The sequence below is a fragment of the Leptodactylus fuscus genome, chromosome 6 (genome assembly GCF_031893055.1).
Source record: "Leptodactylus fuscus isolate aLepFus1 chromosome 6, aLepFus1.hap2, whole genome shotgun sequence".
In the NCBI taxonomy this organism is placed as follows: domain Eukaryota; kingdom Metazoa; phylum Chordata; class Amphibia; order Anura; family Leptodactylidae; genus Leptodactylus; species Leptodactylus fuscus.
The window spans coordinates 108,419,707-108,442,828 of record NC_134270.1 but is presented as its reverse complement, the minus strand read 5'-3'; the positions used below and the strand labels follow the sequence as shown (position 1 = coordinate 108,442,828).

General features: G+C 41.7%; 1 protein-coding gene across 2 annotated transcripts in view; it reads right to left on the bottom strand.

Annotated features, from left to right (window-relative positions):
- The window catches only part of LAMA5 (laminin subunit alpha 5), a 107,160-nt gene that overhangs the window by 37,257 nt on the left and 46,781 nt on the right, over window positions 1-23,122 (bottom strand). The window contains exons 7-28 of one of the 2 annotated variants that reach the window (XM_075276989.1): window positions 22,214-22,329; window positions 20,725-20,843; window positions 20,510-20,600; window positions 19,780-19,914; window positions 19,372-19,431; window positions 16,795-16,935; window positions 16,301-16,438; window positions 15,871-16,005; window positions 14,676-14,810; window positions 14,370-14,507; window positions 13,701-13,753; window positions 12,380-12,479; window positions 12,243-12,292; window positions 9,337-9,442; window positions 8,443-8,542; window positions 6,682-6,838; window positions 6,023-6,161; window positions 4,019-4,161; window positions 3,144-3,250; window positions 1,205-1,358; window positions 973-1,133; window positions 788-896 (exon numbers count right to left, since the gene is read on the bottom strand). In XM_075276989.1, the coding sequence (XP_075133090.1) occupies window positions 788-896; window positions 973-1,133; window positions 1,205-1,358; window positions 3,144-3,250; window positions 4,019-4,161; window positions 6,023-6,161; window positions 6,682-6,838; window positions 8,443-8,542; window positions 9,337-9,442; window positions 12,243-12,292; window positions 12,380-12,479; window positions 13,701-13,753; window positions 14,370-14,507; window positions 14,676-14,810; window positions 15,871-16,005; window positions 16,301-16,438; window positions 16,795-16,935; window positions 19,372-19,431; window positions 19,780-19,914; window positions 20,510-20,600; window positions 20,725-20,843; window positions 22,214-22,329 (2,587 nt within the window). The remainder of the gene's footprint in view (window positions 1-787; window positions 897-972; window positions 1,134-1,204; window positions 1,359-3,143; window positions 3,251-4,018; window positions 4,162-6,022; window positions 6,162-6,681; window positions 6,839-8,442; window positions 8,543-9,336; window positions 9,443-12,242; window positions 12,293-12,379; window positions 12,480-13,700; window positions 13,754-14,369; window positions 14,508-14,675; window positions 14,811-15,870; window positions 16,006-16,300; window positions 16,439-16,794; window positions 16,936-19,371; window positions 19,432-19,779; window positions 19,915-20,509; window positions 20,601-20,724; window positions 20,844-22,213; window positions 22,330-23,122) is intronic. The other variant, XM_075276990.1, reaches the window with a different exon arrangement.

The following is a 23,122-nucleotide window of genomic DNA, read 5'->3' as shown; positions in this document are numbered from 1 at the left end:
CGCTGGCCAATGCATTCTATTAGCTTGATGAAGCAGAGTGTGCACAAGGGTTCAAGCGCACCCTCGGCTCTGATGTAGCAGAGCTGAGGGTGCACAAGGGTTCAAGTGCACCCTCGGCTCTCCTACATCAGAGCCGAGGGTGCGCTTGAACCCTTGTGCAGCCTCGGCTCTGCTACATCAGAGCCGAGGGTGCGCTTGAACCCTTGTGCACACTCTGCTTCATCAAGCTAATAGAATGCATTGGCCAGCACTGATTGGCCAGAGTACGGAATTCGGCCAATCAGCGCTGGCCAATGCATCCCTATGGGAAAAAGTTTATCTCACAAAAATCACAATTACACACCCGATAGAGCCCCAAAAAGTTATTTTTAATAACATTCCCCCCTAAATAAAGGTTATCCCTAGCTATCCCTGCCTGTACAGCTATCCCTGTCTCATAGTCACAAAGTTCACATTCTCATATGACCCGGATTTGAAATCCACTATTCGTCTAAAATGGAGGTCACCTGATTTCGGCAGCCAATGACTTTTTCCAATTTTTTTCAATGCCCCCAGTGTCGTAGTTCCTGTCCCACCTCCCCTGCGCTGTTATTGGTGCAAAAAAGGCGCCAGGGAAGGTGGGAGGGGAATCGAATTTTGGCGCACTTTACCACGTGGTGTTCGATTCGATTCGAACATGGCGAACACCCTGATATCCGATCGAACATGTGTTCGATAGAACACTGTTCGCTCATCTCTAGTCATTAACGGACAAATCGATGACAGTGTCGTCATCAAGAAGACTCACTAAGTGCAGCTGTGTTCTGTCTGATGAGAATCGAATGGTGACTTCAGTGGTGAGATCAAAAAAGGCCACCCTCTGCTGGGCATCCAAAGCCACCCCACGGCACAGGAAGCTGAAACACACATTTAATCTAAGTCAAGTTGTGAATGTTTATCAGAAGAAACTAAATGCCTTGAATGTAGACTGACCTGAATTTGCAGGGATAGAAGGTGAAAGTTCCTTGCTGTGGAGGAATTTGGGGAGAGTTCACTGCCACATTGGTAGTCTGAAGGTCCTCCTCGTTGGCATATTCTACAACAATGGCATAACGACCCGGATGGGGGACTGGCAGATGGAACAGGACGTCAATCTAGAAAACAGTGTGTAAGTCAGTGACAAAGGCTAATTTCACCAAGTAAGAAGAGCTGGCCCTACACTCACATCACTTCCATAGCAGCCAATCAGTGGTGGATGTCGGGGAGTGATCTGCTCAGTCTGACAGGGTCGGGGAAGACTATTATCCATGCGACAGACTCCTTCAATACCTTCCGATGATGGAAATTCATCCAGGGAGAGATATTTGTACAAGAGACAACTGGAACAAATAATGGATACACACACTATATACATTTTTTTTTTTTTAAACTGTATATTTTTATTGAACATTTTTAGAAATTTTTACAAACAAAAACAAGATTAAAAAAATTCAGACTATAGTAACACAGTGAATAGGGTAATCAGCAGATACCACAGCCTAAAAATTAGGGAGGTAGGAGGAGAAGAGAGAACAGGGGGAAAGAAGGGAGAGGGAAGGGAAAGGGAGGAGTCACAAACCACGTAAACCACAATGTGCATCCAAGAACGATCTTAGAAAGCATCCAGCGTGTTATTAAGAGAGGCAGTAAGGTGTTCCATGCTGCGTATGTCCTTCAAACAGGTGATAAGATCAGGACCTGTGGGGGGGAGCCCCGTCTCCAATGGAGAGATATAAGTGTCTTAGCGGCCGTACACATATATAGAAACAGTTTTGAAGTCTGGTTACCCAGATGATTTGACGGAGGGTTAAGTAGATAAACAAGTGGGTCAAGCGGGACTCCCTGGATAAAGAGAGTGTCCGAAAGACACTTAACCTCCAGCCAAAAGGGACGAATTCGGGAACAGTCCCAGAATTTATGATAAAGCGAGCCCACTTCAATTTGACAGCAACAGCACTGGGAAGGTATGTTAGGGTTAAGTGAATGAAGTAAGGCAGGGGTATGATACCAGTGCATAAGCAATTTGTATTGGGTCTTGTGAAACATGACACAAGTAGAGACGCTATATACATTTCTTATACTTTGGGATAGAAATTGAAGTAGGATGATGAGAATGTATGTAGCACAGGAGGAGAATATAGATATATACGATAAAAATTAGTCAATTTTACAGCCTAAGTAGATCTTATTTAGCACTGTGTCATTATACTAAAAAATTCACGGTGTCAGTGGTATCAATTCAGCTGCTATACTTTTAAGGTTACCATGTCTACTTGGGAGGCTTCTGTAGTTTCAGAAGTTTACTGGGTTTGTCCAATTAGCGGCTGGGGAGGCCTATATAAGGCTTCTCCCTCCTGATTTAGGTTGCTAATTAATTTTTTAACTTCCTAGTTTGGCTCTGTACCTTATAAGTGTATGGTTTGGATTGCATTATTCTGACCCTTGGTTTTTATTTAGAAATTTGTTTGCTGATTCTGCCTTTGATGTTCGCTTTCTACTGGATATCATTTTTGTGTCCTGATTCTGCCTCTGATGTCTTCTCCTAGTTTTGACCCTTGCCTGTACGACTATTCTCCTGTTTCTGATCTGCCTTATAAGTCAATTGCGGGTTCTGGTTTGGGTGTCAGGTTGCAGAGCATTTATTATTTGTAATGTCTCTGTTTGATGACAATTCAGACTATCAGATTCTGCAAAGTCCATTTGACCTAAGAGCCAGCGCTAGTGAAGGTGTTTGAAGGTCTGTCTTGGTTTGCAGTGATGTGCAGATTTTACATAACTGGTTCTAATGCTTAATATTATCAGCCAGCTCTTGCTTTTGTTTGGCCTTGCATCTGAATTGTAACACACAAACCAGTGTATTCCTGCGCAACTGCCCTTGTGAGCTACCAACTATAGGTCAGTACATCTCCAACATCAGTCTCAGTGAGGGCTCCACAATTTCCACAATCAATTTCTCATAGTTTTTTATGGCCAGCTTGTACAGGTAAAAAAAACAACAACATGCAATTGGAGGCATAATACACACACATTTTTGATTGCCTTCTTTACACATTACCAATGTCATTCAGCCCATGAGAACGCATCCTATTTGATTATAAATATCATAAATCACATATTTTTCTTACTTCTGATTGCTCTGTTCCTGGGAGGGTGAATAGGTGCAAGCCTCAGTCACCTTTACCTGGAGGATCGGAGCTTCATAGTACGCACTTGGAAGCAGGACCAGATAATCCTAAGGTTAAAAAACAAACAAACAAAAAAAAAAAAACAGTATAAGGGCCCCTTCACACTACTGATACGCTGCCTGATTCTGAATGTTAAAACATGGTCAGAATCAGCGCGTATAAAGCAGATCCCATTCATTTTAATGGGGAGCTGGCATACGAGTGCTCCCCATTGAAATGAATGGGCTGCTTTTTACTCTACGAGCGCTCCCATTGAAGTGAATGGGAAGCGCTCACGTGTACGGCTCGGACTGAGCCGAGCGCCGGGCCCCTTCACACGGCGAGCCGTACACGTGAGCGCTTCTCATTCACTTCAATGGGAGCGCTCGTAGAGTAAAAAGCAGCCCATTCATTTCCATGTGGCGCGCTCGTATGCCAGCTCCCCATTGAAATGAATGGGATCTGCTTTATACACGCTGATTCTGACCGTGTTTTAACGTTCAAAATCAGGCAGCGTATCCGTAGTGTGAAGGGGCCCTAAGGCAGTGATTTGTTTTTTTCGCAGCATTTGTTGCTTAGTTTTTACTGCATTTTTCTCAGCTTTTTTTTCCTTCCCATATTAAATCTTTTGAGAAAACGCTTACGATTCCACAGCTAAAATTAAAGCGTTTTTCCACGGCTCTTTTTCCACTTAATGTACTTAGGTACTGAAAATGCAGCAATTTTTTTCCACTGTATTTCTGCAGTAGCCAAAATTGTTATGTTTCCGCAACGTGGGGCAAAGGCACAATCATGGAATCAGAATACACCTGCATGTTAAGAACCTGAGTTCTTACCAGAAGCACATCCTCCACCTCAATCACCACAGACCATGTGTTGGGATTCAGGACAAAGGGTTCTCCAAAACTTCCATGTGGGATCGTGACAAAGGCAGGGTCTTTGCTTGGAGGAAAGACAATCTGTTTGATCTGTTCAGAACCTACAAGATAAAAAATATCAGAATAATCTCTTGATCCTATGTATGTACAATACAGGAGGTTCCAAAGGTATGAACTCACCCACACTGAATAACACGTTTCCAAGTGATTAATAGTAACCTGTCAGGTCTATCTAGAACACAAAACCATGACAGGTGTTTATGGATTGGTAGTTTAGTGTCCCAAATCGTCCGATACTATTGCCTACCATATATTATCTGTAAATTTACCAGATTTCTGGCAGCCCTGGCGTCTGAGCAGTTGATCACTGAAGCCAGTTAAGTGCACCTCAGTTTTAGGGCGCATGCACTGGACCTTAGGTACACGTCGTATGAAGCTGGCTTCAGTGCAGGAGTATGGAGAACCAGAGATCCTGACATCAATAGGATATGCCCACTTGGGAAACTAAATTACCAGACCATGAGATTTTTTGGTTTTGTGTCTCACATAGACCTGAGAGATTCCCTTTAAAGTTTGAGCACTGAATAATAAATAAGACATTAAACAACTCTGTAATATACTACATGTAGCAATGGAAATATCTTTGCTTACATCCAAAGGTTGTGAATTTGTATAAACTCAGTTCTTCTGACAGGTGAGAATGTGCTACAGTTGTGTCCCTTCTAATCAATTCTCTGTCAGCTAAAAGGTATGACCTCCAGGCTTTACATTTTACACACGTTAGAACATTGTGACAAACCCTCAATTTTGTGTTGGTGATGTTTTATCTCACATAGGAATAAAATAAAATTATAAATAACCCTCATTTGTGAGATGGATTAGAACTGCATAGGCCTTAAAGAGGACATTTCATATTGTCGGGAACATGCAGTTACCGCTAGAAAGCCAACAGTGCACTGAATTCAGCGCACTGTCGTCTTTCCCGTTATGTGCCCTAGGGGAAGAGATATCGGTGTATTTACAGCTACCTCTTCACTGTCAAAGGGTGTTTCTGACAGTCTGTGAGGAACGCCCCCCAGTACTAGTCAATGGACGAGTACTGGCAGGAAAGGGGTGAGGGTGTTCTTCACCGCTCAGCGTCATGGCTGGGGGGTAAGGAACACCTCCTCTGACAGTATAGCACTACGGACAGTCTGAAACAAGGACAACCCCTTTAAGCATTACACAGTTGCTACTGAAAACAGGCTACTTGTGTCTTGTCGAGAACACACATTCGGGTTTTTCCGATACAGTTTTGAAGCCAGGTGTGGATCATAAATGATGAGGATCAATACCTGACAGATGGTATTTCTCCTCGGTACTCAATCCACTCCTAGGTTTGACTTCAAAACATACATAAATAGAGTGAGGGTAACTGTACAGCAAGACCCTCAGTTTGACATTTACAGAACACTCCTTTCTGACTGTAGTCCAGGACATATAGTTGTAACACACCCCATGGCTAAGGACAGGCTGACAGAAAAATCTCAAGGCGTCCTTACTCTATTATTAGAACACTGCCACATGTGAATGCATAGATGCCAACATCCAAAGTATATTGGGGAATTGTTACTTAAGCAATCCTCTGATAAGAAAATCTACTGGATGTTTTAGGTTTATCACAAGTAAAGAGTTTTCACAGTTGTTTTATGATCAACAGTTTCCAGCAGCTTCTCCCAGCCAGCAAAGCTCTGTTACAGGCAGTGTAATAGATGAGCCTTGTAATCACGTTCCAGAACAAATATATCCCATAGGAGATGAGAGCGGCTTCATTTCCATGACATTTGTGACTAGAGTACATGGCTGATCCTGTGTCCACAAACCAACCCCCTCTCCTTGCCTAATGAGACATTCTGCAGCTAAGAGAGCCTGACTGTCTACCCTGTGTAATGTACCTCTTGTCACTGCCCGGGAGATACTTACAATTGGCACAAGCATTAAACTTCTTCTCTTCAATGAGTGATACCTTCCCGTAAACGCTGTCTACACCACGATTCACATATCGGAACACGACTCGGAAGAGATCGGGGGAAGTCACGTTCATGGTCAATATGACCTTTGGCTGTGGATAAAGGGAAAATCATTATTATCAGTAGAACGCTATAATCAAAGCTATACTGGTCCTGAAATACAGCTTTTAACATCACTTATCTGCTGGTCAGACTCAATGGGGGGAATATATTTAGGCTGACGTTCTGAACACCAGTCTTGTAGATGACCGGAACGGGCGCTAACTGTATCTCAATTATTAAGAGAATCCAACTCTTAATAATGTACCAGAACGGAAAACTACACCAGTCAGTCAAGCCAACTTTCTGCATTGGAGTTGAAATCTCCCAACATTCCCTGCTTTTCAGTGCCCAGAACTTTCTCTAGTAAATTGTATTCTGAGATGTCTTTACACCAGACACAGACATTCTAGTCCGCCTTAACCTGACGAAATAAAAGACTAACTAGTCCAATGACAAGACTGTCAACTGTTTCCAATGACAACCAACAGAACAGAAACTGTATATTATTAGAATTAATGTGCCACAACTGTGATATAAAATGTATTACTATTATTATATAGTCAGAGTTACCTGATATGGAGACATTTGAGCATATCCTCTCCAGCTGAAGTTTTCAAACTCCAGTGGGTTGTATCCAAAGCGGACCGGTCTTCCATCGGTTGTTCGTCCATCCTCCACTTCAAATTTCAGATGATGTAAATCTGGAAAGTAATAGCCCCCGATTGGTCTGAGGAAACAAAAGAAGGCCAAAGTATGTCATGTTTTCTAATAACTGGATAGACATATAGAAGTTGAAATATTATTTTTACTTTAGTTATAATTGGCTGGGGGCTTGTAATTCTCACATCGAGCGACCTCTGTAGTTTTTTCCTTATAGTGTTCTTATCTCATTCTCATAGTGCTCTGATACCTAACATACTCCCCTAACCACCCATAGCCTTGCAAAAACTATCTGTAAAGCAGATGGAGTAGTGAATCTACAAAATGCAAGAGGGTAAAATTTAGCTCGTCAGTTTCATCACATAGTTGACTGGTTCCATGAACCCAACCGCTTTACATATCTCAGTTTGGAGGGGGGATATGGTGGAGCCATATGACTTATGAGCTTTGCAACAAAGTTGGATTGGCATTATGAAGATAGAAGGGGGATGTAATGCACTTGGAGGACAGTCTTGGCAGGTTGTCTTGTTGGGTCACCCGTTCCTGCAGGCACTCCAGATCAACTCCTTTTGTTTTTCCAGACTTTGTAGCCATTCTAAGGAATCCACCAACTATACTTTAGATTATATCATAGGCCCTGCCTCGTATAGAGTGACCATTTCAATGCTTTACCAAGGCTTATATGACTTATCTGTTTAAATTGGATAGGAGATGCATGGTTGCATCATGGGCAAGGTGGACTTACAATCCAGATAATGAGAAAACCATATTGGAGGGGTGGGAGACTGCTCAGAGAAATATTATAAATTAACGTTTTTTATGGCTTCAACATTCTGCCCTTTCCTGCTTTTCTGGATAGAGTCATAGCCTGCCTGAAATGTGACACTCCCTAGACAAAGTTAAGGAATGGGATATGGCCTAAAACCAGACAGTATTGGTGGGCAGTGAGGAAAATGTAATATAATATCACTCAGGCGCTGGGATAAAAATAGTTGGGGCACATCTTCAGGGCACAGGTTTTTTTGTGTGCAATAGGTAAGCCACTTTCCTCTTTTTCTGTTTACAAAAGCGGCCAAAATGAGGTGGGGTCAAAGGCGGGCCAGGATAGGGACACCTCAGCCAGATAAATTTACTAAAACTCATTCCAGAAAACTGGGGTTAGTTGTGTAGGTAATCTATGAAATTTCTGTAGATTTCCATTCTAGGAGGGCGGCAGAACTATTAAGAGGCCATATTAAGAGGCCAGCGCCTCTTGATAATTCTGGTGCAGATGGCGCCAGTTGGGAACTTCATTAAGACTGGTGTACAGAACACCAGTCTTAATAAATTTCTCCTAGTGAGTTTTCAGCCAGTAGATTTTAACAAGAAAGTATTCATTATCACACGGGGATCAAGCAGGGATCATCATGAAAATAGAGCATACCATTATTGATACTTTGCATTAGTTTCCAGACCTGAGGGCCAATGTTTTCTCATGGTAATGACCTGCCATGGCTACAGCTGACTTTCTACTACACAAACAGAGGTCGATTTCACTGTAATTTAATTAGAGTCGGCAGCTGCCACAGTGTGACTGACAAGGTGGTAACCTACAGAGCCATCCATTAATATAGTATATTAAATACATTCATATGATACACTGGATGCTTCCTGCTTCCCATAGACACTCACTGGTTACATTGGGGACCTTGCACATTTTCACGGCACTGGCATTCACCAGTCTCCGTGTTGCACGCCAAGCCAACGGAGCCTCCGATGTCACATTGGCATCCTGCAGGGTAAAAACACCTGGTTAGTTCATTCTGCCAAGCTTAGGTCCAAGGAGGCAGCGTGAGGATATTTATAGGGGTCTTAACTCTGGAATGCGGGGGAGGCATCCGCTCTCCTAACAGGGAATTAAAGAAGAATTTCCAGATATCTAATTAGAGGGGAATTCATCACCCTGAGAGAAACAGGACAGGAGGCTTGCAAAGGCTTAAACAAAAGGGCGGGGGTGGGGGAATTGCACACTGACAACTACTGTACTATTGCAAGCATGAAATCTGCTCAATGCACATCCCTACCCCCACTCCTTTTGGCTCCTGGTTCCAATACACAACAGGGGGCCTCACTAGGCACAGAGAAAGCTCCTCCCAATGTGTGGAGGGTATGAATCTGAGGTATGGGAGGACAATGGACTATCTAAAGATTATTATGTCCCTGATATTAACTTTTACTTAAAAGATCCATTTTGAGGGCTATAAAAATGGATGTTGTATATTCAATTGTATTTCCATTTTTGACCTGTATCTGATCAATGTCATATTCTTTATTTTTAATCATCACCTAACACTGAGTTTGTGAAAAACAGATGAAACACAGACAGCACACAAACTAGACCAAGACGACCGTCAGTGTTTATTTTGGTTAAAAAAAAAAAAAAACAGACATGTGAATGGCTCCATTCATTATAATGTGTTTGTGTGCTGTCTGTTTTTCAAAAACAGCACTTAAACAGAAAAAAAACATTAGTGTGAGAGGACCCTAAAGGAGAGGATAAGGTTCTTTCTTAGATGAAGAGCCTACCCTGGCACCCAAAGTAGCTTTCAGACTTCAGGTTGTAGAATCCATCCTTGCATTTGTTGCATGATCCACTGCATATATTGGGTTTGCAGAAACATTGGCCATTGACCTAGTAAACAGGGAATCAATACAAAGACGTGTTATTTACATAGATGCGTGGACCTGAGCTGATGAGCTCCATAATATCTGAACACACCAGTCTACACATAACTATACCTTATACCATCATCTACCCACTAAGGCCGCAGCATCATGTTACAAAACCACAGCAAAAAACACTGTGTTTTACTTGCAAAATGGATGGGATTCTGGCTTATCCCATCCACACATTGCAGAAAAATCTCTGCAGCGAAAAAGCTGCAATTTCAAAAACACTTGTGTTTTTGAAAATCGCAACATGTCAATTATACTTAATTTAAACACTGGCGTTTTCCACATAGGTATAATAGAAGCAGGGGTGTTTGTGAAAACGCTGAGGAAAATATGGTGCTGCGCTTTCACTGCTGTCTTTTCTACAGCGATTTTTGGCTGCGGCTCACTACATGGGGTTTTAGCCTTACAAGAGTTTCACACCACAAGAAGTGACTGTATATGACAATATCATGCCATCAGTTACTGATAAGTGTGAACTTGACCTATCCTGAGAATGAAGACGCCACTATGGTAACTAAGCAGAATGGCCCCTACTGATTTTTTAATGCACTTCTTGGCCACAGCCCTTAAGTGTTAAGAAGTGGTGGGAATTTAACTGTGGGTACCCCCGATAAGGTCTAGAACAAAAGACCCCCAACTGTTCAGGCCCCAATATGATAAAAATAATATTGTTACTGTCCCATAATAACACAGGCAGCAGGACAGCCAGACACAATCAATCATTCTCTACAGCCATCAATGTAACTGATATGAGAAAATCGACAGGACAACTTCCCCTCACTGTGTCAACCCAGCAGTTCTCATCAGTTACACGTATCTGAAATTACACACAGGCTCGATGGTTTATTCATCGCCTCAGATAACCTATGCATGCCTGTGGGATATAGTCCAGTCGCGTCCATCACCCCCTGATGGTAAATAAAACTGGCCGTACATAAACGATATTTCTCAGGCCTTTGGAAGATCCAGCTGAATTGTAAAGTCTGACATGAATCTGATGTATGTGGTGCTCATACACACAAGGTGCTACTGAGATATAATGGATCTGTCAATGAGCTGCGGATCATGTACATGGCCAGCTTTAGGATAAAGCTCCATGTTGTGGAAAAGCAGTGTTTTTTGTTGATGCCTTTTTTTTTTATCCAAAGTCAGGAGTGGTTTGAAAAGGAATGAAAAATATAAAGGAAGAACTTAGGCCAGGGCCCTACGTGACATAAACGCCGCAGTTTGGCGTTTTACAATCCCACACATTTCAGTAAAATACCTGCTGCGATTTCCAAAAGCTTTTCAATTATATGGTTGAAATGTCAATTATACCTACAGAAACGCCGGAAGTTTCCCTAAAGGTATAATTGAAGCAGAAAGTCTACAGAGGAAAACTCTGCGGACTTTCTGTGAAAAGTACTGCGGGAAAGCGCTACGTGGGGCCTTAGCCTTAGATATTTGCCTCCTGCCTTTGGCTCAAAAAACTGCAACAAAAAACACTGTGCTTCTAATCGGTGCAAAAAATACGCTATGGAAAAGACCACAGCCGAAACGCAAAGTTTTTTTTCTATAATTTTGATGCCGTTTTTGCAATTTCTTTATTTTACAGATGAAACATATTTATTTTACATATTTAACCTCTGAAATTAAACACAGAATCAAAACTATATGTCATTATTTTCCATTCCAGTTTTATCTGCACTGAACTGCAGTAAAGAGTAATACATGTTCACCTCACCTTTATACAGTGAAAGCTGGTTTGCATGGTAATTGCAATTAAAAAATATCGTTCTTCAGAAAAAAAAAAAAAAAAAGGACAGGGTAAACCTAGACTCAAATAAAAAACTGCACAAAAAACAGCATTAGGTTAAGACCCCAAGTGGCCGCTGCAAAAAAGCGCTGCGAACAAAAACGCAAAAAAGGGACATAATTTTCTGTGAAATCAGACATAGACAGCGCCATGTGAATAGACCTATTGACATACATGGGCTCCATATTGTCCACTTTTATAATGGCCATCACATGGCTATTATTCACTGCCATTTAAACAAGTCCCTTCCATTCACTTGAAGGGGTTAACACGGCCATTTTTCATGGCACCCTCCTGTGAATGAGGCGTTAATTTTCTAATATACTTTCTGTATCTGTTCCTCACAGCTTTTTAGACCCTTGCTTGATGTCAATCGTTTTTTACTTCCAGTGGATAAAAATCAGTCCATGGTCGTAAGAAAGAATGACAGCAGAAACTACATGTGGCATCAATGGTAAATGATCGGATGATTATACAGTACTATATAGTTGTGTGATCGATGCTGGTTTCCACCCACACATGCATGGACTCTTAAGACCGGGGTCCCACACTGCGAAAAGCTGCGATTATACTGTAAAAATGCCTGTGTTTTTGAAAATCGCAGCAGGTCAATCATATATACGGAAACGCTGGTGTTTTCTGTTTAGGTAATATAGGGGCAGAAAGGCCCAGAGGAAAATTTTGATTAGAAAATTTGCCCCAGTGGTTTCACTCATATCTTTGAGACATTCTATATTAGAAACCATCTTCTAAATTTTTATATAGTATTGTTTTGGATGTTATAAGCACTAGATGGCACAGTTCTTTTGGTCTTTATATATAATTTTCTATTTGTTCCTAGTAAAACCATGTATATGAACGTAAAGGAGTAAATAAGGTGGTTAATAAGATTCTTCTTGCATGTTATAAACCCATACAGCTACTATAGGATAATGATAGGAAACATATATTGTTTTCCTACCTGCTGACACTCTCCAACTCCATTAATTGTCCCAGAGCCACAGTCACATCCTGCAGGAGGCACAGAAAGAGACAACCTGAATATTTACAAGCGTACATTCGTGAGCACTAGGATAACAAGAGGGACATCTTCCTTACGTTTGCAGCCTTCGGGGTGTTCAGATGAGAGGTCCCAGTATAGGGGTTTACACTTATCACAGGCTGTGCCCTCCACATTTTCCTTGCACTCACAGGAGCCCTGAAGGATATGAGAGAAGAAGATGAGGCTATAAAACATCCATAGGGGGCTCCACATACTAGTCCATAGGGGAATGAGCATACTAGTATTTTAAGAGAGAAGATTGCCACTCAACTCTCAAGCTCGCCTTTCCCTCCCATGGCATAGCTTTTGCCCTCCCCAAACCTTTAAAGGACCAGTGTCTGACTGGTAACCCTTTGATTGCCAGGAACGCTGAAATCATCACCATCTCTGCCTCTGTGATCTCCTTCTCCACTCAATGACATATGTCATCCGATGCCAGAGACTGAGTGCATTCCAAATGCTTGCTTCAGGAAAACAGCTGTGACCCTGCTGTGGGACCCCACTCTATTCTGTCCCTCATGTCTTCACCCACACGTCACTGCTACACTAAAGCAAGCTCAGCACAGTCTCGGGTTCTCAGCAAGTTCGACTAATGAGACATTTACTTCCTCTTCTCAGTCCCATTATGGCTTCCAGTCTATAAGACGGTGAGAACTAACCTATTAGACAGTAACCTCCCTCAAAAAACCCAATAAATGTGATTCTTTGAAGGATTGTAAAGCTTTAAACGCTGGCTATATAAACTGTCAGACAGTTTTCCTATAAACAGACATGAGCAATACTAGATTGTTGCTCAGATCCCTAGAAAAGCTTGGCTACACTTGGCTATATATCTGTAGTCACTCAGCTTTCCCAAAAACAGATAAGAGCTGTTTTAAAATAATTTATGACTAATAGTAACTTTACAGCACTATACTGTTGAATTTTTATTTTAGGCAGAAAAAAAAAACAAATTTAGACATTTTTTAAGTGGAGACCTAAAGGCCCAATATGAACAGAAGAATATTCAGCTCTGGATCAACTCCGTCGAACTATGAGTTGAAAAAATAGGGTAATTGCTGCACCAAGTGTAGACAATGGATGTATAAACTGGACAAGCTGCAGATGCACGGTCATGGATCCCTTCAGAAATCAGCTTCACAAACTGTCTGGAAGTCATAACCACAAACTTTTTATTGAAGATGACAAATTTCGGGGGTATATCACCTCCTTCTTCAGATTGCAATAGTTAAATATAAATATAATCCACTGGGTCTACTGAATTCAAAGGAGAATGTGAAAAACTTCACTTTCTGTATGATGGAACTACAGGAATGTTAAACACTTATTACAGGGTTACCCCGCAGATATTATCATATGGGACAAATCTAAACTTACCTCTGGAGGATCAACGCTGGCAGAGGTAGATCCAACAGGATTACAGGGTCCCACTAAAATGAATGGCAAAAACAACAATACATTTTAGTTGCTGGGCATTTTGGATTCAGTGTTACTGAATACTGTTTTACTACTAACCCTTAGTTCACATGTGCGTTTGGTAATTCGTTCGGGAAGTCCGGATGTGGACCCCCCCGAACGAAATACCAAACGCACTGGCAAGCTGTGTGCAGTGAAAGCACACGGACCCCATAGACTATAATGGGGTCCGTGTGCTTGCCGCGCGCTATCCGCACAAATCATGTGGACAGGAAAGTTGTTCACGATCTACTTTTCTGTCCACATGTTCAGTGCGGATACTGCGTGGAGAGCACACGGACCCCATTATACTCTATGGGGTCCATGTGCTTCACTGCGCACTGCTTGCCAGTGTGTTTGGTATTCCGGTCAGGGGGGGTCTCCATACAGACCCCCAAACGCATTACCAACGCAGATGTGAATGAGGCCTAAATGCTATGTATGCAGCAAAGTCCCTCTCAACAGGGATTCCTTGTACTATTCACCACCCTTCAAATCCTGAACTAGACACAAGACAATTTATCACTTCTACCTTGTGTTCCTTTAAGTGTAGAGGCCATGACTCCAAACCCATTCCATCTCCATAATTACCTTCACAATTTGGAAATCCATACGTTCCACTGAGACAGGTGTCACATCTTGATCCGCTGACTCCAGGGCGACATCTGCACTGTCCACTCTGAGGGTCACACACACTGTGGAGGGAGCCCTCTCGGGAGCAATGGCAAGCTACAGAAAAAAAAAGAGAAAGAAAGGTAGAACAGCTACAGTGATCTCAGAACTATTCATCCCATCATGTTTCACAAACCCAGTATTATATCTAATGTCTAATGAAATAGTGTAAGGACCATGTGCACCCTCTAGTGGATGGCCATAGAATTTGCAATGAATACTCACGTGTGCAGGTAGGGAATCCATAGTATCCAGGGGCACACTGGTTGCAAGTGAGTCCTGCATAACTAGGGTGACACTGACAGTGTCCTGTTGGGGTGCAGTTATTGTCCAATGCTCCCCGATGATCACATGAACAAACTAAGAAAATTTTTTAATAAAATTAGAATTTGGTTCTAAAACTACTAATGCAGATCAATAAATAGTAGTTCATATACATTTAATGTGTACAATGTATAATAATAATAATAATAATAATAATAATAATAATAATAATATAATATAATAATAATAAGTGTACAATATAAGGCTTCATTCACCAGTATATTTGGCAGCTCTAAATGGGAGATGTAAACTTTGCACCATAAATTGAATTGTTTCCAGTCCTGTCATAAACACATTCACAATCTTTGAGTCCACAGCATTTTCTACTGGTTCAGGCCCTATGGGATGTCCTGCAGCAATGAAGTGCTGCAGGAAAAACTATGGCAGCAACGCATCACGGTTCTTCCCGCAGCACTTTAGACAGAAAGTTTGCAGAGTTTTCCTCTACGGACTTTCTGTTACCATAAAATCTAGGGGAAATCCGCCGGTGTTTCCGTAAGTATAATTGACATGTTGCAATTTCCAAAACCGCGCCAGTTTTGGAAATCGTGGTGTGTATGCACTGTAGTTTTTACCGTAAAGTGGGCATGGGATTTGCTAGAATCCCATCCACTTTGTCAATACTGTAAAAGCCACAATTTTTCCTGCGGCGTTTCCGTCACGGGCAAATTGCGGTGTTTACGTCTCATGGGGCCCCAGCCTCAGTGTCTGGTAGTTTTAGGGGTTCGCTGCACATCTTTACATGTGCTGGAGTATTCAAACAAACAAAGCTCACTATATGGTACTTCAGGCTGAAAAAAATGAGGCAGTATTTCTTTCCAAAGAAAATTCCTTTAATCTAGTATTCAATAAACCAAAAAATCTAATAATGAAGCCAAGAACTATATGACAATCTGAATATTTAAGCATTTTATATTAGACTTCTTCAAGGCTTTCTACAAAGAACATTTTGTATGTTTTTCTATAACAGTCCAATAAACCAGAATATTGGATAAACAGGCACCTTACCAGTGCACAATGACGCCGGGTTAAGAAATTGTTTGCAGAATATGTATACGATTTATGTTGAGAATAAGTGAATATGACTTTATCATACCTTGGCAGTTGGGATAGGAGTGGTATCCTACGGAGCACTGCTCACATCTAGGACCATCGTATTCTGGCTTACAGTAGCAGCGTCCCCTCTCATCACAACCTTCAGGTAACGTGCCTACAGGGCTGCAGCCACACACTGGAAAATGGCACACGAAAATAAGCACTGCATTAACTTAAGCCATAGCACGTTCCCCCCAGTTAGATTTGCAGCAGACTATATTCATTTATTGCAGGATGATACCAGCACCAAAAGTCAGGTTTGTGCTAATAAATAGAAAAGTCCTCATGACAATAACGAAGCACAGGCAGGAAGTGCATAGCGTTCTGGCCATTCACCCCAGAATTGTATATACAATAACAGAAGGCCCCTAAACCACTTGGGATTCTTAATACAAAAAGTCCAGAAAAAGTTTAATATAAAAAGAACTCACACTGGCACAGGGGATAGTTGAAATAGCCTGGAGCGCATCTGTCACAGAACGTTCCCTCAAAGCCATGCCGACACACACACTGTCCGCTGTCCTTATCACAGCTGCCATCATACACGCCTGGTCCGGAGCACTGACACTCTGCAGGTCACAGGAGCATAGCATTATTAAAGGCCGGAGGGAGAAACATGAATTTTAATGGGAAAGTCAGAAGAACAGGAAATAAGGAGGGGTGGTGGAGAGGTGCAAAGATTCGGGACTTCCCATGTACAGTGAGGCCTCTCCAGAAGACCTCTGTAAGAAAACTACATTTTCTGTGACAGATTATTAGTTTTCCATACTAGCCATCTTCTTTGGGAAGACCACCTCTCTAAAAGACCACTTTTTCATGCAATTCTGGGTGGTCGTCTGAAAGAGGTTTAACTGTACACACAGAAGAGGGTTTGTGGCATCTGCATTACATGAGGCTATGCCACCATCATATAAGCTAGACCTACCTTGGCAAGTGGTATTGTAGTAGCCAGGAGCACATGTGTCACAAGCCTCTCCATGGAAATTGTATTTACAGATACAGGTGCCAGTAGATGAGTCTCGGCGACAGGCGTTTCCTTCTGTTCCTGCTACATTACAATCACAGGCTGGGGAATGGAAATACAGGTCCGTCACTGGCTGCAAGGCAATACCATTATACCACCTATTGTGCATTTACCACCTACTGTATTAGGCTGCATACCTCCCAATGTCCCTCTTTTGGACAGTTCCTATTTTGACCAAGTCCACATGTCCTTTTATAGAATGTGCAACTTTAGAAGTTTTCCCAGGTCCATAGAGTAGGGGATAACTTCATGATTGTTGGGATCCAACCACTTGGACCTGCTCTGCTCCTGATAACAGGGGTCCAGTTCCCCAGTTCTGATAGAGCAGTAGTCCAAGCATATGCACTGCCACTCCATTCATTCTCTATGGGAGTGCCAGAGGTAACTGAGCATAGGGCCCAGCTATATACGGCACTCCCATAGATAAGGAATGGCGCAGCAAGAGCGCATGCTTGGCCTGCCACTCTATGAGGATAGGGGAACCAGACCTCTGTTTTCAGGATTGCTAGGGGTGTGAATGGTTGGACCCCACCTACTATGACGTTATTCCCCACCCTTTGAAAACTTCCCCGGTTGGTACAACATCTTTAACTTGACTATATTGTTCCAGAAACTTATTTGGTACCTATATAATTATTAGACTACATCTAAAATAATATCAACCTGGTCTTGACATCTCTACTAAACAACCAAATGGAGACTATTCTCTCTAGGTCATGGCTTATCAATAGCTAGCTGCCACAAGGAAGCAGGTTATAAGGTTTTGCCTGGGTATTAAAGGGTTCTCTCAAAGATGCACAGGCTACTGCCATCTATACCCTCTACCTGCTGGAGAGGTGAGGAACTTTTTACATGTTCTTTTGGAGTTACCTGGTTTTGGACCGGTTCTGGAGAGAGTGCTGAAGGATTGTTTCATCCTTCCTGGATTACTCACTCTCCTTTGGCCCTGCTATGTGATATGTTCTGATCAACAACCACTACCATTTTATCGTCTGCTACCTAATCCACGTGGCTAAGCCATCTCGGTACTGTTGAGGCATCGGAGATCCCCCTCCTAAGATTGTGGTTTCAGAAAATTAAGGAAATACGAGTTATGGAAGACCAGACTACTAAAATAATAAACTGTAATCAGGCCTTACATAGGTCCTAGGATTATCATCTCATCTACCACGCCTGAATATATGTGCCGCCCTTGAGTAGTATTACCTGATGTAGTTGTAGCTCCTTGGTTCACTGCCTCTGCCAATTTTTAATTTCTCGCTCCTCTTCTTCCTAACCTATTCTTTCATCCGCTGCATTTCTTGCCTTCTGTGGCACTCTGGCTTTGACTAGATTTGCTATTTCTCTTTTTTTGTGTACTAATGTGTTGATATTTGGACCTGATTTTATACTGTAGGGGCCATAGGTCCCTTCACTGGGTCCTCACTGTTTTGCTGGATGTTATGATTGAAAAATTTTAAATAAAGAGATTAAAAAAAACCTCTCTTTGACAATCCAAAAACGTTGAGAGGTATGCATAAGACCCTCATAGGACTATTATAGAATTGGGCCGTTGTAGTGACAATGAGCAAAGTTGGATATCTGAAAACCCATCCTGAACTAGCCCCTCTCACAAAGCAATACTGGGATTTTGTTATAATTCACAAGTATAGGTAATTGCTATCAATTTGAGTGAGAGAAATGAGTTGCACAAGAAAGTGGCACCAAAGAGATGAAATGTGCAAAGATGGGTGTAAATCCCTTAAAACTGAAAAGATAAGTAAATCCAAAAACAGAAAGCCCTCAAAAAATAGAGAAAAAATAGGACTTTTTTATAGTCCCCAAGTGCAACCTTTCAGCTTCTATAGAACCTTTCTCAAGTCTTCCATATTCTATGAAACTCAGTGTATGTGTCTGCTGGATTTACTGGCCTGAACTTCAAGTTGGGAGAGGGACTCCTAGCATAAAGGCAACATACTGTCCTGTACTGATTCGTACATACATCCCGCAGTATAGCATGGGGACACATCACAATGGGGGTAAGGGCAAACTCAATACAGCAATACTTAACATAATAGTACAATAAAGATGTAGCGATGGAGTGCAAGGGGTGGGTACAGTACAATCAACAGGTGGTGAAGGGGTGGAAGTGCAGGGACCCTGGTACAATACATGCAGTAGAATGCATAACAGTATAGGGGTGTAGGGGAACAGCAAAGTATGGGGCAGTAAGATAGGAGCACAATATGAGTCAATGCAACAGAACAGCGAAAACACAAAAACAGTTAGGGTAAAGGAGGAGGGGGAGTAGGGTGTATGGGGGAGTGGGGCGCCTGGGGGGGTTGGTGGGGGAATAGCACAATTCAAGGCAGGGGGTTGAAGATAATGCAATATATACTATGAAACAGAATGACATTTAACTCACTAAAAGAAACAGCAAGTGGTTTCTTCGTACAGGACATTAATAACATTTCAGAAAGAAAAAAATCTAATTCTTACTTATGAACTCCCCCGCCGGCTGCTTCTGTGCCCCCGTGTCATCAGACGTATCAGGAACAGCTTATTGGTAAAAGAAGAAGAACGCTCATTAAAAGTATAAGAGTGTCACAGCGCCATCTGGTGCTACATATCAGATATTGCGTCCTATATCCTCACCTCCACTTGTGGCACTAAAATTACTAGTGGTTAGTTTTGGTCCCTGGCTTTATGTGTCATCTGTAAAAATATTTCTCAGTTATATTCTATGCCAATCTGGCTGTAACTAATCCCAGATGCACCTTTTTTTATTTTTATAGCTTTTTTTTCTCTGTTCACATCAGTCCAATACATCAAAATTGTTGGTAGAAAGTATTTTGTAAGGTATACCTCTGTATAATACCTGTATAATACCTCATAATGTGAACTTACGGTAACACTGGGGAAAATCTGTATATCCTTCTGCACAGGATCTGCAGTCCTCGCCTGTATAGTTAGGTTTACAGTAACATCTTCCTGTAAGATCCTCACAAGTGCCACTCATAAACTCAGAGTCACAGACACAACCTGCAAGAAATCAAAAGTAAGGCACCAAGATCTTTATAATTGTATGTCATGTGTACATAGAAAGTAGGGTGTTTGTAAGGTTCTATATTAAATGGGATATCTAAGAGCAGAGAGCTGTTGCAAAGAGCAGGACCTTGCACATCTATGTACCAAATGGTGGTTCACTGAATTTCCTGCAACCAGATTCCTAGCAGTCAACTAAGATTCAGAGGAGCTACAGACTTGATGGACTTAACTTGATAGGTGACCCATTAGATTAATATGAGAAAGAACGGCTACAGTCTTTGCATTTTACACCATATGCAGGGATGGACATACCATATGTGCTACCTGTGTAGCTGTCTAGGGGCCTAGGAGGTAAGGGGGCCCTCTATCCACCAAGAGCAGCTTTATATTATAAGATTGCAACTTAGCTAGCTTATTTCACATCTCACTACTACTGATAGATTGCTACTGAAATATTAAGCAGATGTTCTACAATGAACTACTACAGCGTAAAGGGCCCATACATATTCTTGCACTGGGGCCCTCTGATGTCTCAGTCAACCCTTGATTATATGGGTATATTATACAGATCCAGTCTAGCTGTACTTACGTTCACATGTGTATGGTGATTCAGTGGGATGATCAGGGGATTTATAGAATCCGGGGCGACATCGCTCACAATTGACACCGTCAGTATTATGCTAAACAATTCAATAAAATGGTTTTATTCAAAACTGAAAAAGTATCAAATAACAATAATCCTTAAATAATTACATAACAGGGATACATACAGACACAGGGCATCATATCCATCGTCTGCCTTACCTGGCAATCCAAGCAGACTCCTCCTCCTACATACTGGCCCAGCCGGTTCATGCTTGCCCTGACTCTATCAACCTCTGGATCATAGTAGCAGTCGTAAGCATGTCCATTACAATTACAAGCTGGAAGATAAGAAACACTTGCGTAAACCTCTTGGAGCCAGTTGCTGCGAACAATTTCACAAAACTGATGGCAAATCTGTCAAAAATTATTGTTTATTATGTACATTCTTGATCTGCCATGTATAGAAATGGAAAAAAAGTAAAAAGCCTAAACCTTTGGTTTTTAAGCTCTCCAATTGCTGTCCGTGGTTGTAATCTAAAAGCTGTAAAACTGTGCAAGGATTGTTCAGGGGGCGTTTACACTTGCACCCCTGTCCGTCCACCGTGTTTCCGTCCTAATTCCTGGAGAAACTGCATAGGGGACAGCTTGCTGGCGGTCGGTTTTAAAACCTATTCATTTGAATGGGTTTTTAAAGCAAACCGCTGGTATCCGTATGCAGCCTCTCCACTTGAAAACTGATTTTTATTTGCATGGACACAAAGTCGGATATGCAGGACCTGTCTCCGTGCAATAAAAACTTTTCCAGGTGGAAAGGCTGCATATGGATACCAGCTGTTTGCTTTAAAAACCCATTCAAATGAATGGGTTTTAAAATTGACCACCAGTAAGCCGTCCCCTGTCCAGTTTCTCCGGGAATTAGGATGGAAACCAATGGGCACACAGCAGCGCTAGTGTGAACACCGCAATAGAGACTTTGTTCACACTACTGTTACTTCATGTCCTTGCTCTCACCCATCACAGGTTGAGAGTAATGCACATTAAAAAACAGATGCAGACAGAGCCCCTCCATCTGGTGTCCATCTGCATTTACCTGCATGATAAAAAAAACTTGACAGACGACACGCGTGCAGGACTATCTCCTTTCATTACAAAAGCAAACAAACATGATGGAAGATAGCTTCTGTCATATTTTTTATATTATAGTCAATGGGAATAGATGTAGACGGAGAGGGTACTGTCTGCACAGCTCACTCTACTATAGTTAAGGTTGACTGCTCTCATTCTACGAGCAATAGACAGTAATAACAGTAGAGTGAACATACCCTTACATAGTATCACACCTCAAAAATACAGATCTGCTTGAACCACATTTTATAAATGAGTTTTTAAGCCTCTACGATCTGTGATTCCATTCCACGACAGCAAGTAGGGAGCTTAGAGACCAAGAAATTGAGTGGGACATTTGGATAATTGGAAATATTTCAGAAGGCTGGTATGACAGTCTCATATTTATGGGCCCTGCTGTGGTATCCATGTACAAAAGCTTCAGAAGCAGATGTTGTCCAAACCATAAACCATAAGAAAATGTGACAATATAGCCTCAGGAGGTTTTTCATTCTCATAACTCTAGGACTTCTCATTATTCATGCAAGACCTTCTCAGAAAACAGTGACTCAGGCTGGGGGGATGAAGCGAGGTCAGAACTTACGTTCACATTCATTGGGATTATCCATGGTTGCCGGTTTCCAGGGTAGCTGGTGGTAGCCAGGACAGCAGGTGTCACATGATGGTCCGCAAGTATTATGTTGACAGTCACACTGAAGCCTTGGAGAAGAAAGGAAGAAAAGTGTTAAGGAAGATCTGCTCATGGAATTCAAGGGGTTAACATTCCATTATCCACCAAGGGGCAATAAACCCAAGATTACATTGCTGTTGATTTTGAAGAAAGGTCAAGGTCGATGCTAGAGGAAAGACATGGTTGAAGGACAATGAGGTTATGTAAAGTTTAGTGGGGGGGTTGTTGCAGGAGAAGGTCAAGAACATTAATAGTGAAATAGGACAACCTAAAGATCATTAGTGAAGGTGTAAAAGCAAGGTGAAGGTCTAGAAATATTTTGGGTAAAAAGAAAGAACAAGGAAATTTTTGAGATTTTTGGATTCAGAGGAAGAGTAAGGACATATTTCGGGAAAGAGAAAGGGCTAGGAAAATTCTGGGTAAAGAAGAAGGGTAATGAAAAGAAAGAGCATGTAGATTTTTGGCCAAATACAGTGCCTTGCAAAAGTCTTCATACCCCCTTGAATTTTTTCACATTTTGTTGCCTTACAAGCACAAACTTAAATGTATTTTATAGAGATTTTAAGTGATAGACCAACAAAACATAGAACAGAATTGTGAAGTGGAACCAAAATGATACATGGTTTTCTAAATTTTAATCAAATAAAAATCTGAAAAGTGTGACGTGCAAAAGTATTCAGCCCCCCTATACTCTGATACCCCTAAATAATATCCAGGGCAATCATTTGCCTTCAATAGTCACTTAATTATTCCATCTGTGTGTGATTTAGTCTCAGTATAAATACACCTGTTCTGTGAAGGCCTCAGTGGGTTTGTTGGAGA